Consider the following 18134-nt stretch of genomic DNA (forward strand, 5'->3'; position numbering starts at 1 on the left):
TGAGTCCAAAACATCCTTGAAGCCCACCAGACACTGAGGTTTTGCTTCCCCGCCTTCCTTCACCTCCTCCATTCCCAGCGGGCCGTGAAGCAAGCTCTCCTCTCCAGGAGTAGTTGCCTGAAGGACTGGACCTTTTTTTTTTTTCCCTATAGTAAAAAAAAGACCTGAACACATTCAACTTTTGACATGTTATGTCTGAAAAAAAGTAAGCTAAAATGTGTGTATAGGCTGTAAATGGTTGCGCAGCCAGTGGTGAGGCATTGAGTTATACCATGCCTCTCTCGAGTGGGTACCCTGGGGATGGAAAAAGTGACTTAATTGTATATTGTCAAAAACAAAGAGCAACTTTTGGTGGGGTCATTTAATGGACCATTTAGCTTCACTTGAAACTGGTTTTGCTAAAAGCTGCCGTGCAGGAGTCACACGGGTTTGCCTTTCGGTGTCAACTGTTTGCTGTGTAGGTGGGGGCACGCTGCAGGTGCTGGTGACAGTTTGCTCTGTTTGACTCTGTGCCCAGAGCGAGAAGTGACTGCGCCTCGCTAGCAGGACCAAAACATGCCATTATCTTATTAGTGCATTCAATTCTTTAGGCAATTAACCCGCATTACGCTTAAGCTACCTTTATTATGCGCATTCCCACAGTTTTAACACTTTATCGTTTAAAGCCTAAGAGCGAGGCTTAATTCCACCTGAGGAGTCTTGATAAGAGTTCAGCGTGATTGCATCCCAGTGATTTTGGGGGACTGGCCTGAGAAATGAGGGTGAGAATCGGTATTGTCAGCTCTTGGAGCAGGTGGAGAGGCTGCCAGGAAATGCCCTTTCTGCGCTTCTTGTTGGATAAGGTCCTTCTTCCATGTGAGCACGTTCAGATCAAAGGTGGAGATTGATTGTCTTGGTGTTCGGGTACATTACATTTACATAAGGACTGGTCATCAAGGATATTCCCTCCCTGCCCCATATTTTAAGAAGAACTACAGAAAATCAGCATTAAAGAAAACATCATATTTCGCAGGTGCCTCAGTTCCATCGTTTGAAAGTTTTGCAGCCAACTGCTTGGCAGTTCTGCAGAACTGTCACACAAATTGCTACCAGGTGATATTTTTGGGAGGGAGTATTTTTTATGAGTAAGCATATACCTCCTTAAACCACCTGAGTCATGCGTTCTATTTTTAATACAACGTCGTTTTGAAGACTCAGCGTGTCAGGACGGCGGTGATAGGGCAGGAGGCATAAGGTGACACGTGAAGGCCTCCTAAAACGGGGGGAAAGAGAGGAAAACCTTGTGTACGCTGTAGGATCACTGAATTCACTTACACATGTATTTTTTCCTAATGACCACATCAATCCCTGACGGCAGGGTTGCAGTTTTGGGGCACCCCCCTCCGCCTCCCAGGTGGGTAGATGACAAAGGGAAGATGGTAGTGGAGGACAGAGGGCGATGGTTATGCTTCTCCGGTACGAGCAGAGGTGTGTAGCTTCCCGTTTCGAGGTCAGTCTCTCTGGCAGTGTGGCCTGCTCTCTGAATTTCCACGACCAACCGTAGCATGTTTTTCACTGGGGAATTTTGCTCGACTGGTTCATCCGTACATTCGGATTCAGGGCACGCTGCAGTGGGTGTCACCGGACTTGTTTTACAGGGTTTTCCAACAAAAACATCCAGGGTGGTGTTTCCTGCCCTCCGTAGGGAGGCAGGAGGCTGCTGGCGGTTGCTTTTCCAATCCTGCCCTTGCGCAATGGCACCGGGGGTCACCAGCTGCAGCCCCAGGCTCTTGGCTTCTCCTCAGCTCTTGGCTGCTGGCTGCACCATGGCTCGTAGCCCACGTGTCACCTTCGGTGTCCACAGCCTCCAGCTTTCTCACGTTTGGATCCCTTTGGCTTACATCCTTTGTGGAAGTAGGTAAGGTGATCGCTCTGCGGGGAGCATCAAAGTGTTTCTTGGGGGAAATGCTGGTGAAGGGTAGAAGGCCTTATGGCTCTACCCACTGTGGTGCCTGGGGTTTTGAGGGGTGGAAGCAGCTTGGATGGGCATTTAGATGAATGTTGTGATGTTATGGACGTGGCTCAGTTTCAAGGGGATCATTTCAGGGGCAGGAATATGATATAGAGGGACAACCTCACCCTGCTGTTCTGAAAACCAGTCCCAAAGTCCTTGTGGAAGGAGCTTTGTTTGCCCAGCTCGTCCCTGTGGGACATCAATGGCTGTTGGTGCGTAAAGCTGGCAGGATTGAGCCTAAAAACTCGCAGTAATATCTAATTCCCTGAAATGATGATAGTGAATAATTCACTGTCTGGGATCTCCTTAGAGATTTAATAGTCAAGAAAACTTTGTTTTGTGTGTACGAAGTCTGCTTTGGCCAAGAAGGGTAAAGGCGGTCGGTGTTAAGCGGTCACCTCTGTAGTGTTAGAAACTGGAGGGATCCTATTTTTTCTGAACGATTTACCCTTTGGGTTTTGAGGTTTCTGTACTGGGTCACCCAGGCTGATAGTCACCCTGGAATTCAAGGTGGCTGTTGCTTTCTTGGAGGGTCTGCAGGATCAAAAATTCCCTGGTGAAGTAGTAACTTTGATTTGGGGATGGGGAAGTGGAAGAAATAAACTTACCAACTTCTATGTAAGATTATTATTTAAATGTGTCCAGGAGCATACAAAAAAAAAACAAAATAACAAACAAAACCCACAAATTTCTGAGTTCAGAGACTTTCAGTCTTTTTAGGGGTGCATGCACAAGGGTATACTCCCCTGATTTGTTTTCAATTTGCTTTTAGTAGTGCTAGGTAATACCAGGCTATTATTGTGCGTTTTATATGGGTAAGGAAATTCTGTCCCTGCTTGTTGGACCAGGAACAATGTTTTTAACACAGCTGTGGTGACCCTAACACAACAGCACTTTTGAGTAGGTGCACAGGTCCCGTGTCATTACAGAGCAGCGTGGTGTTTATGAGAGAACCAGCAGCATTGGCGAGTGCTTCTCAGCTGCTGTTTGGGTAAAACAGGTAGGCTCAAATGTTGTCCAGAACTGATCAGCTGTACCTTGGGAGTTTTGTTTCCTTGTTCGCGGCTGTGGCCTGGGATAACGGTGGGTTGGGGTTGGCCGTGTGTTTCAGCTGCCTTAGAAAATGGTGCCATGTGAAGTGTGAATGGAAACTTTGAGACCTTTTTTTTTTTTTTTCAGTTGATGTTACAGAGATTGGAACGCACAAAAACGTTGTGCAAAATGAGTATTTTTGCAAAATGGGCCAGCTCTACAGAGGGTGGCAGGTGGGGTTGATGCTAAAACAGACGCCTAAAAATATTTCTTCCAAGCTATTTCTGTGCATCCTAATAAGAGCCACACACAAGTGCCCGATGGATCCATGCTCTGAGCTTGGTGCCTGTGCGTGGCAGAAGCTCTGTGTAATGAAGAACAGATCTGTGGATATTTATCTTACTTCAGATTGTTGATGGTAATTCAAACACGATCAGTTTACGAATGTAGGGATGATTCAGCTGTGTGTCTTACTCCCTGTACCCTGCGTCTCTTGTCCAAGTGCCTGCATCCACTGCTGAATAACACCAGGCTGTTCTGATCTGTGTGGCTCGTGGCATAACGGGTGCAGATATAAATACAAACAAGAATATAATATATCTTGATAAAATAGATTATTATTATTATTTTTTGCTTTTGCCTCTTTGATCATCCATATGTTGTCTTGCTTCTCCTTCCCACATTGTGCAACCAACTCTCCTCATCTCTGCCCCTCCAGGAAGGGGATAGATGCATGGCACAACTTTTAACCATGAGCAAATAGTCTGAAACGTGCTGCCACTTCGGAAGAACAGTTTGTGTTACCTCTTTGGCAAGCAACGTATTTGCTTACTTGGGGTCCTGTTGGATAACCTTTTGAAGTTACCTCCAGCTTCACTGGAATAGGGCTGGGTTTTTATTCCCTATAATCTGTAGGAAATGGTTGAGATGCCAGCGTAGCTAACAAAGCTCTGACACATCCTCCTTATTTTTGTTCAATACCTTCCTCTAGAAGTAGTTGCACTGAGTGTGACCGTAAAACTTAATTTCAGAAAGTTTGAGTAATGGTCACCAACTTATATTAAAATAGCAATATGCGATATGTTTTAAAATAGCAGTTGCTGTTTATTTTTAAGCTCAAGGAAAAAAAGGGCTTTTTTGAGTGATTAAATTTACAATGCAAAAAAATGCTTCCTCCCAGGCTTTAAGTAGGTCAGGATCAATTGCAGCCTGACCTGCTCAATGGCCAGCGTGGGATGTGGGGGAGGAGGTTTTGGTGGGCTTTCCTTTCTCCTTTTTTTTAATAAGTCAAAATATATTTGGTTTTGAGACTTGTTCCACTGGCCACATGTTGTATTTTGTAGGGTATTTCAAGACATCCCTGAAATATTTATCGTGCTGCGTCCCACTAAGAATGTAATCTTAAGGTCTCCACTGTTTATGAAGCACAGTCTATATTTTATCTCATGCTGAGTCGAGATGTGATAATGGTTGTTTAGGGATTATGTGAAAATGGAGTGAGGAATGACCCTTAAAAATCGGTAGGAAGTAGGAGATTCCCAGATGAGACTGGGGAGGGGGGGAGCTGTTGGAATTGCTACTGCGGGGATTTTCTCAAGAGTATTTCCTTTGCAGGTATACTGAGGGAAATGAAGATCGGTGAGATAAAGAAGCTTTGTGAAAAAAACACAGTAAGATCTGTTTGGTTACAGAAAGTATAAGCAAGCCTGTAACTAGTAACTTCGTAGGGCCTTGGGATGCTAACACCAGGAGCTCCGGCAGTGCCACCTCTCCTAAATCAGTGACCTGTTGCGACAGGAGATGCCTGGCTTGGTTTGGGGTTCACACTTTACATCTCCTTCAACTATTTTAGATGAGGGGAAAAAAAAAAAAAAAAAGATTTGCCAAAAGCCTGGTGCAGGGTTGCAGAGCTCTCTGTGTGGCCTGTGGCCCTTTCAAGGCAGACGATGTGCAGGTTTCTCTGGACAGTCAAGTGCCTGGCTGTGTGGAAGTGCAGGCAGCGACCCCAGCGGTCCCTTTCAGCCCTGTTTGTCTGTGTGGTTATTTTGAAGTGAATTTGTTCAGCAAGCTGTGAATTGTTAGATTTATTTTTATTTTTTTGATACGAATCTGGCATGTCACAGATTACCTCTTTCACTGTATGTCTACATTTTAAAAAATGGAAATAAACTTTTCACTGTTTGCAAGTGTTTTTTTTTTTTTTTTTTTTCTTTTTACTGCTTGTCTTTTATTTTAAAAGATACTTGCCCAGGCTTCTGTCTTCAAGGATTAAATCTGAATGTGGGTGCAAGATAGCAATAAAAATGTTCTTGAGTCTTTCTTTTGATGAGTTTTTCCACTGCTTAATGTTAACAATAATTTAGAGTCAGCTCTGCAAGGTATTTAAGGACTGTGCAGAGATCATTCTTCCTTCTCTGACGTTCAGCTGTTCACACTGTTTTAGTAAAGGCAACAGAGATTTAGCAAGCTGTTCTGTGCAGTGCTTTAGGTCAGGAAATTAAGAATGGCTGAATCAATTGAAATTCCAGTAGGGAATTGGGACATGATGTAAAGCTACCTACACCTGTCAGGGAAACCTGAGTGCTGTCTACAACAAAAATACTACTGAGTCCTTGCTATTCAAAGGCTGCTGGGGCCTTCGGGCTGCCTCACTGCCAGCAGTATGGGAAGCAGTTTGCTCACTAAGGCCGTGTTGGACTGATGGTAAGGAGGGAATGACAACTTGTTGAGTCATGACAACCACGTTTTGCTGAAGAGAAGTCATCCCTCTAAACTTGTTTTACTTGCGAGCTAAGCCATGTCATCGCACAAGGTGTACAGAAATGTGCATCAGCTCAGACATACTTTCTACCAGCTTCTTTATAACATGCTAGTAGAGTTGATTATCTGTATTATGTACATATTAAATTGCACATGCTATCTGAACTAAGACAAACAGGGAAGGTTTATTCTCTCTTTTCCTTCTGTGCTATTGCATCAGCTGTTAAGGTCAGACAAACAGAATGGTATGATGAAAAGATGAAAAAGTTGACCCAAGTGAGTTGAATTTGGATCTCTGAGACACACGTATCATGTTTTATGCTAGATAAGATAAATTAACTGGTTTTCAGTAGAAGAATATGAATCTGTGTAATTTAAGAAAGAGCGCTTTAAGATTGAGGGTTAGGAGTTATTTCTGTTATGAGCAGAAGGAGCAGATGCTCAAACATCTGTGCCATGCACGTCGTTGTTTTGGAGGAGAAATAAATTCAATATGCAAAGATGCATGTAGTATATCTATCTTCACCAAAATTAGCTTTTTATTTTTATTTTTTTGATTTTTCTTCTTCAGTCATTTTTCTCTCTGGCTTTCAGGATTCAGAACAAGCTGCTAGGAAGATAGATAGGAGTGGAAGACCCCTTCTTGGCTATTTAATTACCTTTTGAAGACATCCAGATCATAAAATTTTCCTCATGAGCTTACTAGATTTTATTTTGAAACTGATTTTTGCCCTGCTGCTCCTATTGGAAGTGGTTCCACACTTACTATAGTGGCTAGTTAAATCTACATTTTCCAGTATGATTTTTTATGCTACTGGTTAGACTTGTTAGTTTTAGTTTAAGTACCTTTTTTGTGCTTTCTGCTTTGATAAGCCTATCTTCCCAGTCTTGTGATCATCCTGGTTGTTCTTTTCTGCATTTCTAGGCTGAACTCATCTGTCTTGAGTGTGAGTGACCAAACCTGCAAATGTGATTTCGGCTGAAGTCTTGTCAGATCCTGGTGCTCTGTCTGACAGCAGTAGTTGTTCTGATGCATCCCTGGGTTGCATGTGCCTTTTCCTGGCTGCTTTGTGCTGCAGAGGGACCATGAGTTAATTTTTAATAATTATTGTACTGGGGTGCCTTGCCTGCTCCTTGGTGCTTTCTAAATGATGAGCTCCCAGTAGCTTTGAGACTTTTTCACATGCGTGATTTTTTTGTTTGGTTGCGTTGCCTTCCGTTTCTGCTGTGGCAGTGCTTTCCTGTAAAGTGATCTCGTAGCCATTGTTTAAAAGATTTTGAAATAATTACATGCTTTTTGGCTCTTTTATTTTTAGCGATTCTGAAGAATAGTTCTAATCCTTTGTCTGCTACTGCACCTGTTCTTCTTGTATTGCTTGGCGTAACCGTGCTTTGGAGGTGGGGTGATCAGGTGGCTTAGGGTACCCTGAAATCATGAAGGACACTTCTGGGTCATGTTCTCTCTCCTTACACTTTTGGATCGAGCTGAAATAATGTCATAAAAGCTTTGTAAGAATGAAGAGGAGGACAAAATTTAATAAACAGCATTGTTTGTTCTTGAGTTTAGAGCTTGGGAAGAGAGGACCAGCTCTTGGTGCTGTCTCACCCAGAGGCTCTCCCTGTAACTCAGTTCTGGGGTCTTGTTCAGCTTGAAAGGGCCTCCCTGGGGCCCTGGCTCTGCCGAGCACCTCCACAAGTTTGATTTGCTGTGGTTACCCATGAAGGAGCCTTCTTCCAGGGGAAGTATTTCTCTAAGGGTTAAGTTGTCTTCCCTCAGGTGGTGTTCATGGTGCCCAGAGAGGTGGTGGGGTCTCCTTGGAGAGCTTCTGAAGCTGCCTGGCTGTGGGCCTGTGCTCCCTGCTCTGGGTGGCCCTGCTGGAGCTGGGGTCAGACCAGGTGGACCCAGAGGTCCCTGTCAACCCCAAGCAGCCCATGATCCTGTGCTGGATGCTGGGGAGGGTCTTTTATTCCCATAGGATGCGATCCCATGTCGGCCTACACCCCTGATGGCTGCCTGCTGTGGCGCTGCCCTCTCTCTGGAGCTGGTGCTTCTGTCATGGGCACGTCCACAGTCAGGGGACCCGCTGTAGTCCAAACCACGTCAAAACCACCCCCGTGTCACTGCTGTGGCAGAAGCTGCCTGAATGGGAGCGTTGTTTGCGGGATGCCTTTGCTGAAGGCTGCAGGAAGTCTGGCTGCCGGGCTTGCTGAGGCCTGCAGTTCGCTCAAGGGCTCTCCTGGTTCTGCTTCCAGACGGGATCTGCAAAGCTGCTGAGGTCCATGGCACTGCTCACAGCACCTGCCCGTGCTGCTGGGCACCTCACTGCATTGCCTGGTGCTGCACACAGCCCCTCTTCTCTTCAAGCTTCAGCTTCCAGCACGAGCGATCCTTAAACGTGTCTGGCTCTCAGGGCTCGGTGGCAGCAGCATGATGTGCTCCCTGCCCTGACTGGGGTTTTATATTTGGCAACACGCTGCTCAAGCGTTCTCACCCTCGTCGCTCGTTCCTACGTTCACTTTGCCCTTTGCTGTGTGCTGGTGTAAGCATTTGCGAGCTATGTGGTGAACCAAATGGGAGAGTTCATCTGGCAGGAAAAGAACCCAGCGACTTACCATGTGGCTGCACAAATGTTTGTTTCTGCCCCGCAGGAGACGACAGCAGGGGAAGGAGGTCGTACAACGGCGTGAAGGGAGATGAGAGCAGCAGCAGCAGCTTTGGCACTGGTGCTGGCTTTAACCTGTACAAATACAATTTTGGTTTTCCTAGGCTGAATACACAAGCCCGAGGTCTCTAAGACTTTTGCTACTTGTGAGAATGGGAGCTGGTGTCTGACCTCTTGTTTGGTCACTCATTTCTAAGAGAAACAATGCTGTTTACCTAAAATTATTTACCTGCAAGGAAATAGTTGACTTCCTTGTATCATAAAACACGATGTGTGCTGGAGCCAGCATGCAGCACTTTTCAGGGCAGGTTGTGCTTTCACAGTCTTTTCAAACCAAGCAAACTTCATGGTTCTTCCTTACGTACAGCCCTTTGTGCACGGCCAGTGTTTCCAGTGCTGTCTGGAACATGGACGATGCAGCTATTGTTCCATTAGACTGCTCTTTTTAACTTTTTAAGTGTGTGTACATGCCCCCACAGTGTCTCTCTGTGCTTGAATGGATTAAGGAAACTGGACTGTGTAGTTTTATGCTTAGGGTGAAATAGAAGGCAGTGCTCTTGGCAGAAATTTGGCTTGATTCCTCCTGAAGGCTGAGAGAGATGAGCCAACGTACACAGATCATTCAACAGGTATGTCTACAAGAGATTGGTAAAGGTTTTGATTTTGAGAGGTCATCTTGATTTTGAGCTTTAAAAAAAGCTTACATGCTTCCCACTGAGACCCCAAACCACTGCTGTCTTTATCGAAAACTGTGGTCATGTGCCTGGTTCGTTTCCAGATGTGTGTTTTATCAACTTTATCTTCTTATTTCTGAGATTAGATGTGAAATGTGGGGAGTGTTTTGTGACAAGCCCTCAGTATTGTGGTCAGGATATCCCGTCGTGTCATAAATACTGTTTAATTTTTTTCTCTTTTTACCATACAGCCTTATTTCCTTGTCTTGATTCCACACGCCGTTGTTGCATTGCAAAATGCATTGAAGGGACAGAACAGAAGGTAGAAGCCTCAAGTGAAAGATTTGTCTTGACTATTTCGGGTCCCTAAAGCGTTTATTTTTCTGTTATCTGTGTTTTATTTTCTTTTCACGTGTGATTTCTCGTATTTGCAGGTGTTTCATAAAACCGAGCAAGCGAATGCTCAAAATACTTGACAAGTTGACAAGGTCTGCAGGCTCTGGGGGCAAGTCAACCCACACAGTGGTGCACGCATTGCAAGGTCACAAATGGATATGGGACTAGAATGGGGCAACGTGTCCTATATGGAGTTTGGTGTGAGATCTTAAACTTGTTAAGGAAAAGTATGTTTGTCCTGGGTGTTGGGAGCCGATGACCAGCACTGAGCTGGACCACATCTGAAAAATGTGCAGTTCCTTGATTTAAGGCAGACGTGGAGAATTTTGTAATTGCCTCCTAGGTTCAGGTGTGCTGTAGGCAGGTACAAATCCTGGAAGCTACCAAGCTTGATGGTCGTTGAGAACCTGAAAAACTTGCAAAGGTTCTTACTGAAAGAGAATAAAACAGAATAAAAGGGTTATTGACATAGCTGGATTATTATTTTAGCGCATGTGTTTGCCCAGTAGACTGTAATGGACTTGAAGTAGTTATTCTGGTACATTGGGTAAATTCTCTATCGATTTTGGTATGCCTAGTCATTGTGAAAACTGATTTCTCAATTCCACACAGCTGCTCTTGAGTCGTCAAGAATTGGCCTGTCAAGCATTGGCCTGTCACTTCGACTCAATTGAGATAAATGTGCCACAAGATATGTTTTTATTATTGCGTGCTTAATTGAGTATGCATTAGTACCTCGTGAAGAACCACTTTAATTAAATATCTCTAAAATATTTTCTATATACTATCCTGAGTTAATATCGTAAAAGTTTTTTTTTTCTAATTTTTTGAAGGGGCATTGTGGATAAAGAAAAGGCTCGTGTACGGAGTGAGTTAAGTTTCAGCTTGCTGCAAAATCCTCTTGTCAGGTCCAAGACACTTGAAATGGTTTTGTAATGAAGATGTTGAAACACAATGGGTGGTGGGAATGTTTCTGTTTATTATTAATTCACTCAGTATGTCTTTTTTTGCTTTAAATGCCAGTCATTCAAGACTGTAGTTCAACCACTACCTGGTCTGCTTGCTTTCTGGTAAGTGCGGTTGAGATGTACTGGTCTGTAGCGTTTGCACAATGGTCAGGGCATGTATACGGGTGTTTGGAAACCAGGGTTAACCGTGGCTGAGTGTCTTCTGAATTTTGGGGATGTCTGGGTTCATTTAACCTCCTCCTTTCTGCAATATGGAGCAGGACTCGTCTGACAGAACAGAAATGAAACAAAAGTGTGCGCGTGCATCCTTTTCCCAAAAGATATAAATAGTCTAAAGGAAAGATTGTATGCTTAGCAGCTTGGCAGATGATGCTGAGAACTGACATAATACAGATATAGACAGAGTACCGGAGCCTTTTTTTGGTTATGCTTTATTGTTTAAAGGAGAAGCTAAGATCAGCTCTCTGGAGTCTCGGTATTTCTGAAAAAAAGAATGTAAATGTTAGCAAAGTGATCTCTGAGGCTTTGTCTTGCAGTGCACGTTACCGTGGGCTGAGCAGAGAGGAGCTGCAGACTGAAGATAGCTTATAAGCAGTGTTGTGAAAAAGCTCATTTGTTGGTGGCTAGAATTGTGATTTCTGCCTGAAACCTGAAATGCCTCGCTGCTGTAACGAGCTGTAATCTCTAGATGGCACGTAAACTGCTTGTGAGAGCTGCTCGTGTGCTGGTTGAGGACAGAGCCATCATGGATTTTTCGGCCAAATAAGGTTTTGAGAGCATTTGGGAGTTGTCTCCTTACAAGGTGAGAACAGCAAAATCCTCATCCTTAAGACTGCACAGAATCTGAACAGCAGAGGAAGGAAGGAGCAATGAGCATCTCCTCCAGGCACCCTCTTGAGTTTTGCAGGTGGGGAAGGGCAGAGATGACCCAAAAGACTGGGCAGCTTCTTCAGCAAGTACTTAAATGAGGATTTCTAAATTCCTGACGTTGAGCTGTGAAAAGAGACAGCTCCCTCCTCATCTGAGAGCTACTGGTCTCATAATGTCCTTTGTTCTGAGGCTCTCAGAAGTGTTTGGCATCATTGCAGTCACGCTTCTTTTTCCCCTGTTTGTGCTCCCTGTCCTGTAATGTGGAACAAAACAATTGCTTTCACTCACATCCCATAGCTTCTTGGATCAGGGAGAGTTCATCACTGCTGCATGCTCGAGGAAGAACCTGCCTTCTAGGATGTACCAGTTAATCCCTCAGCCTGGTGTTGGAAAATAAACCAGTGATGGCCAATTGCAAATAGTAGGTGAACTCTTGGCTATGCAGCAGAAACCATGGTGGGTTCTGAGTACTTGCTAAATGTACTGAGGATTGTGAAATAAACAGGTCTGACAGCTGCTTGCTCCACGTTGGGCCATTCATATCCCAGCTGAAGAATCTTTGTGCCAGAGCAGTTGTCTAGCCCAAGCTAAGCAAAAAGCCTGCAAATGTTCTTAGAAGCATCTCTGATTTAAAAGCCAAGTTGTCTTTCTACAGTAAACTTTCTTGTGTGTGTTTTTTTTCTGTTTGTTTTTCATGTTCCCTATCTATAAATCAAGGATTGTTCCGATTCTGTAAGTGAATTTCCCTCTGACATCAGAACTGAGGAACAAGTGCAAACAGATCTCTCTTGCCGATTCCTTCCCTTGCTTTTGTTTGTAGTTCGAGTCTGGGCTATATGTTGAAAGTCTGTATTATGTTTTTAATCTAAACTTTTCCACAGTAGAGAGGATCATTTGTTTTGCCTGTTACTTTAAGTAACAGAAACATCTTGGTTATAAAATCTGGAAAAGAGGGTCTTAGGGATTCTAAATGCTTGACTCTGTTTAATAATTGTATCTACTAAAAATAACCTTTGGAAAGAAGGGTAGTAACTCATTCTGTAATAATCCTAGTCAACAGCAGAAGCCATAAAGATTTTTTTCTGGAATGATGAATGGCTGCATATCTAAGTCCTGCAATTTTGTGCTATGCTCAGCAGAATCTAAAATTTAAGAAAAAAGGTTATCTAGTGCTCCTGCCTGTGAAAACCTTCTTTTGTTTTGTTTGCTCTGTTGCCAGCCAAGCTAGAAAAGTGAGTGGGGCCATCAGGCTACGCTAATGTTGTGTGATGTTTTCATCCCTTCAGATGTCCAAGAGGCTTCCTCTTCCTCCGAGAGCATTCCTTGTCTCCCATCCTTCCTACGTGAAGTCTGTGTGTGTGTGGGGGGTGAGGGAATGCAGATTTGGGCACAAATCTTTTACCCTTTGGAAGCACTTTGTCCAAAACACGCACGAGGTTCCCATAAATGTAATTTAGTTGTTAAATATCTTATTTTTTTTTATGAACTTTAGAACTAATGCTTCTCTTCTGTAACGCATCAGAAACATTTTTAGTAGGATCCTGAAGTCCTTGACCATTGAAGTGCAAATATAGCCTGTAGGGCTATTTGAGCATTGGTGCTGCCGACCATCTAGAGGCTTTATTACTTGTTTTCCTCAAAAACGTGGCGTCGTTGTAGACCGCTTAGGCAGAGCCATTCATTAAATATTTCATGTGGGTGAAAAAGAAGAAAAAGACAGATCAAGCCAACGTCCACGGAAATGGAAGTGAGTGTACTGCTATTTATCGTCCTGCTGTGGAAGACCAGGAGACTTTATTCCTGGAGATGATGTGATGGCTTTTGTTGGTGACATTGCTGATAGGCTTCCTCTGCTGTCTGTGTGTGAGTAACTCCTGGGGAATTTTTTTTGTTATCTTCACCCAGAATAAAAAGCTAAACCTAAAAGGTAATGAGATATTTTAGTGATATTTAGAGAGATTTTAATTTTATATTCTGTGCATGGCAGGCTATTCTCTAGCCTTAAAAACACCAGGCCCTGTCTGGGAAGGCAGCAAAACACTGCAGTGCTTTTGGGAGTGCTTTTGCAAGGAGGGGTGTTGTCCTTAGTCAAGTCCTGTGTAAACTTGAAATGTCTTTGATTGAGGGAAAAGGGGGAAAAAAAGCGAAACAGTTTCAGGTGCTTCTGTCTGCACTGATGTCTCGCACACGGAGCCCTGGCTCTGTTGCTCCTGAGGCAACACCACACTAAAAAACAATACAAACACCTGCGCTTGGATCCACCTGCCAAGTTCTGGAGCCTTGCACTCCCTTCTCTATAACTTAAAAATAGGAAGGAGGAGATGGGCTTTTTTTTTCCCCCCAGTACTTCAGTTACTGTGTTGAGAGAGGTACAAAGAGTGCTGGCTGCCAAAACGAAGGAGACGGCGAAACTGTCCTTAGGTACAGGGCTGCTGCGTGCACAGACTGGTTGGGGGAAGCAGATGAGAGCCTTTCCCTTCCTTTCCCTTCTTTTCCCTTCCTTTCCCTTCTTTTCTCCCTCTCACGAGGTTTTCCTTCCGCCACGATAGCGAATTAAAAAGTTTTCCTAGAGAAGGGCAGCTCCCAGGTTGATGTCCCAACATCTTCTGGCTTTCAGATGTAGCGTGCCAAAAGGTTTGATCTCTCCCTTCGCAGATAAATCGTATTTCAATGTGTTTGTTCCTCTCACTGGAGGAATTCTGGGGCTGGAAAATGTCTAAGTAAATCCCAGGTTCGCTCTTCGGTCAGCTGCGAGATGCATTACGAAACTGCGGTTCTGCTTCTGTTGACAAAAAAAAAAAAAAAAGCACTTTTTTTCTTTCTTTTTTTTTTCTAATTGTAAGATACAATTGAATTTGCCTTGCACTTTCTAATCTTGAAAACAGAAGCTGGGCAGAACTCGCTGGCTCCGGCCAGCTCCGCTCTGCGCCCACTGGAACCAGTGGAGTTGGGAGGAGGTCGGCGGGGCGAGGGTTTTGTTTGAGATCCCTTGCAGCCCTGTCAGTATTGTTTCTCTTAACTTGTTTAGTTTTGTGCTGAGTTTGTGAAGGTGCAATGCAGCCTAGCCCTTAATGTAGGGCTGACTTGGCTTCGATGTACTGAAGTTATAAATAGACACCCTCTTGCCCCCCTAGCAGCAGGAAATGACTGCAGCAGGTGTTGTCCTCTGCTGGAAATTTGTGCTTATTAGTACCCAAATGCTCTCTTTTTATTTAAAATAACTAGCTTTCTTGTGCGTTCTCCCTTTATTTAACGCCAGCTGACTTGCTACAAGCGTTGTCTTAAAGTCTGCAATCTTTATTAAGACAGAAGAAATAAAGCCAAAAAGGCGGCATTGCCTTATTTCTGTGCAGAATGGGTAAGAAGCACATTTATGTGCCATTTTAAGTCTTTGCAGAAGGCATCGAAGAGCTGGGCACTGGTAAAAAATAGTATTGAGAATATTTTTGATTCCCTTGGTTGTGTTGGGCTAGAGTTTAGCTCAGGTTTGCTGTAAGTTGTAAGGTGGTGGTAGCAGTGGGTGCTTGGAAGATCTGAAGATCTTGAGAAGCAGGAGCTGGTACCCCTGCTTGCACTGAGGATGGCACCGAGAACATCACTGGGGCTTTCTGTGCAGCCAGGTGGTGCAAATAAGGATATCGCCGTCTGGTCCGTGTGCGATGAATTTGGCGGTGTCCGTGAACAAACTTCCCCCTGACGCAAGGAACGTCATTGTCCATGGATTAACTTTCAGCCTGAGCAAAGAGGCCAGCTGTTTGGGCAGGGTGAATAAAGCTGTGGTGCTGCTGAGGTTGGTTGTTTCCTTCCTGCCCTGGGGGACAGCCCCTGCTGTTACAGTTGTTGGGTGCAACAAAAAAGGGGGGGACAATCCTCTGTGTCAGCTCCTGTTTAACACGTGTCTGCCTTCTTACTCTTTGTTTCTCCCTCAGATGCGAGAGCTGCGTGGAGCTGCTGTTTGTCAGAGGGGCTGGGAACTGCCACGAGTGCGACACCCCCCTGCGGAAAAGCAACTTCAGGGTACAGCTCTTTGAGGATCCGGCTGTTGACAAGGAGGTGGAAATCCGGAAGAAGGTGCTGAAAATGTGAGTGTCGCCAGTTCGAAGAATGGAACATGGATATTTCGGGGATCATCGTTTCCAAGAATTGACTTATTCCTCCAGTAGTTATTTAAAAAACTCCCCACTTCTCCCCCCAAAAAACATCACCATGTAGCTTGACTCCATTTAATATGGAGGGATTTCAGAGACTCTGACTATGCAACAACTGAGGAATGAAGTCTCAACGTAGACTACAGGAGTTCTTGTTTAGGAGTAGAAAACGTTGGGTGTTTCTGTGTGGTGTACTTTTCACAAAGACCTGCCTCCCAAGTGGAGATGGTTACGTGTGGAGGGCTACAGCTGCTTTCCCTTGGAGGGGGTGAACATGGGAGTAGGGCGAGAAGCAGGACCGCAATTGTTTTCTTGCCTGGGGACCTGTTCTGAGAATTGAAGGCTAGCGCCCTTCCGACTGAAAATGGACAAAAGAGAAGCCATGTTCACATTGTTTCCTACTTCACACAGCAATTGTTAGTGGAAATGCTTGCTTACAAGCCTTGTGTCAGGCAGATTTAAGAGCTCTCGCAATTGAGATAAATTACATCTAAAATTACATCTCGCTCCTTGTGGCCATGAAACAACGTTTTATGAGGAAACTAAGCAGGCCAGTTGGTGCATTGTTAAAAGAAAACCTAATGGAATGTAGCAACCTTAGAGAGTTGCTTGTACAAAACTAAGCATACAGGTAAACTGTAAGCTTGGCAGCCTTTGTCTGAGACTTAGCATGATGCTAAATGAATCTTATGTATTGCTGAGGTGTAGGGAAATTGTTTTCTTGGATACCAAGACGCTGATGCAGAAAGAAATAATTTTCAGGTTTGATTATAAAGTCTACTGAAGTTAACAAAAGTCAAGCTGGAATGAAGTCAACTCAGTTGACTAAACAAGAAGTATATTTAAAACAGAAAATGTAAAATATATGACCCATTTGGATTTCCAGATTAATTTTTAGTAGGCAAAAAATCCTCCAAATTGGAACTTTGTCTGACTTCTCAGAATTGGATTTTTATACTCCTGGGTGTCATGTATCTTGGTTTGCAGAGCAGGCAGAATCTCAGCTTTATGTTTTCTTGGGAAGAAAACTTGTGTGTCTTGACTTTCAGAGCCTGTCCGTGTTCTCGCCAGACTTGTTGTCCCTTCATTTCTTTCCTTCTTCCAGCTATCAGGAGCTGGATAAATGAGTTCTGGAATGATCTATTGATAGGGAGTAAGATAATCACATAGCATTTCAGTTTGCTGCTGACATAAGCTTTCTGTGGTTGGCAAGGAGCCAAACTCCCTTTTCTGATACTTGCAGAAAAAGCTTTTCTCGTGGGTGTTACTGTTGTCTCTGCCTTTAACAGGTTTTTCATGATGAAGGGCTGGCTGGGAATTACTACGTCTTGATAGTCTCAATGCTCCTGTTTACCTGCAACACCAGAAAAAGGATCTGCAAACAGTAGGCACAGATAGCACTGATTTATACCCGACCAGCTCCTTTCCTTTATAACAAGCACTTCTGCCTGCTGTTAAAGACCGTGTGCTGGTCAGCTGTGGGAGTCACAAAGCACATTGTTGATAAAACTAGGTCAATACTTAATATGCTTGCAGCAAGAGCCTTGTTGAATTGAAATTTCATCTGTGTGTGTTATATAAATGCTTGTTTCTCTTTTCTCAAAGATACAATAAAAGAGAGGATGACTTTCCCAGTCTAAGTGAATATAATGATTTCCTGGAAGAAATAGAAGAAATTGGTAAGTATTTATGCTTGCATTTTTTGAAGTGCTGTGCTCATGAGAGGCTTTTATCTTCTGACTTGCCTGCCTATGAGCATGTCTAAGTTGAGTTTCCGTAAAAGGATTTATCATAGTGTCAGATGTTTATCTAATTATTTTTTTTTCTGTACATTTCAGTCCTATTTGCTGAACTGTAGGACATCGTTAAGTAAAACGTTTTATCTGCCAGAGGACGAACATGATTCAGAGAGGAAGTAGTGCTTTATAGCTGGAAAAGAAAGGCTTGCAGGCCATTGTCAGTGCTACACTGTGAAAGATTAAACAGAAGAGAAATTCAAATTTTCATTATATGCTTCCATTAGCTTTATCTACCATGACAGAAGCCATATGGTGTCTTTTGTCATTTTTGCTTCTGCATGTTACAGTAGTTGGAGCTGCTTTGAAGCTGATGACCTTACATACCAGTGTGGTAGCATTTTCTGTTGCTGTGTAGAAGAAGGAGGTTTAGGAAGAGACATTGATTTCTTTCTCTTCGGATTAGTTGAAGTAGAACTTTGCCCTTTGGAAAGGGACTATGTTGTCAACAGAGTTTACTTTCTTCTTCGTTAGGGTGACTTGTGATTTATGGTGGAGTGATGGATCTTGCTTAGGAAAACATGGATGTGTTCAAGCGGGTGACTCCTAAAGCTTTTTTTTTTTTTCTTGATTTATATAAGCTTCTGAGGCTTTTCTTTTTTTTTAGTCCTGGAGGAAGAAGGGGTGGCTCAGAAAGTGCAAAAGAGGCAGTGAATGCGATTTGAAGGAAAACATGGAGATGCCACTCCCTTTCAGCTTCTCAAAGAAGCCCTTGCTCATTTTTGCACTGTGCTGTTTTGTAGCAGTGTATCCAGTACGCTTACTGCTGTGAGTAATGTGTCGTGTTTTTGTTGGCATCGGAAGGCTGAGGCTGGAGAGCTAAATCGTGTGGCT

General features: G+C 43.7%; 1 protein-coding gene across 1 annotated transcript in view; it reads left to right on the plus strand.

Annotated features, from left to right (window-relative positions):
• MNAT1 (MNAT1 component of CDK activating kinase) overlaps nucleotides 1-18134 on the plus strand; it is a 119186-nt gene that overhangs the window by 18761 nt on the left and 82291 nt on the right. Inside the window, exons 2-3 of the mRNA XM_032188535.1 lie at nucleotides 15286-15438; nucleotides 17110-17183. Of these exons, the coding sequence (XP_032044426.1) occupies nucleotides 15286-15438; nucleotides 17110-17183 (227 nt within the window). The remainder of the gene's footprint in view (nucleotides 1-15285; nucleotides 15439-17109; nucleotides 17184-18134) is intronic.

The sequence above is a fragment of the Aythya fuligula genome, chromosome 5 (genome assembly GCF_009819795.1).
Source record: "Aythya fuligula isolate bAytFul2 chromosome 5, bAytFul2.pri, whole genome shotgun sequence".
Lineage (NCBI taxonomy): Eukaryota > Metazoa > Chordata > Aves > Anseriformes > Anatidae > Aythya > Aythya fuligula.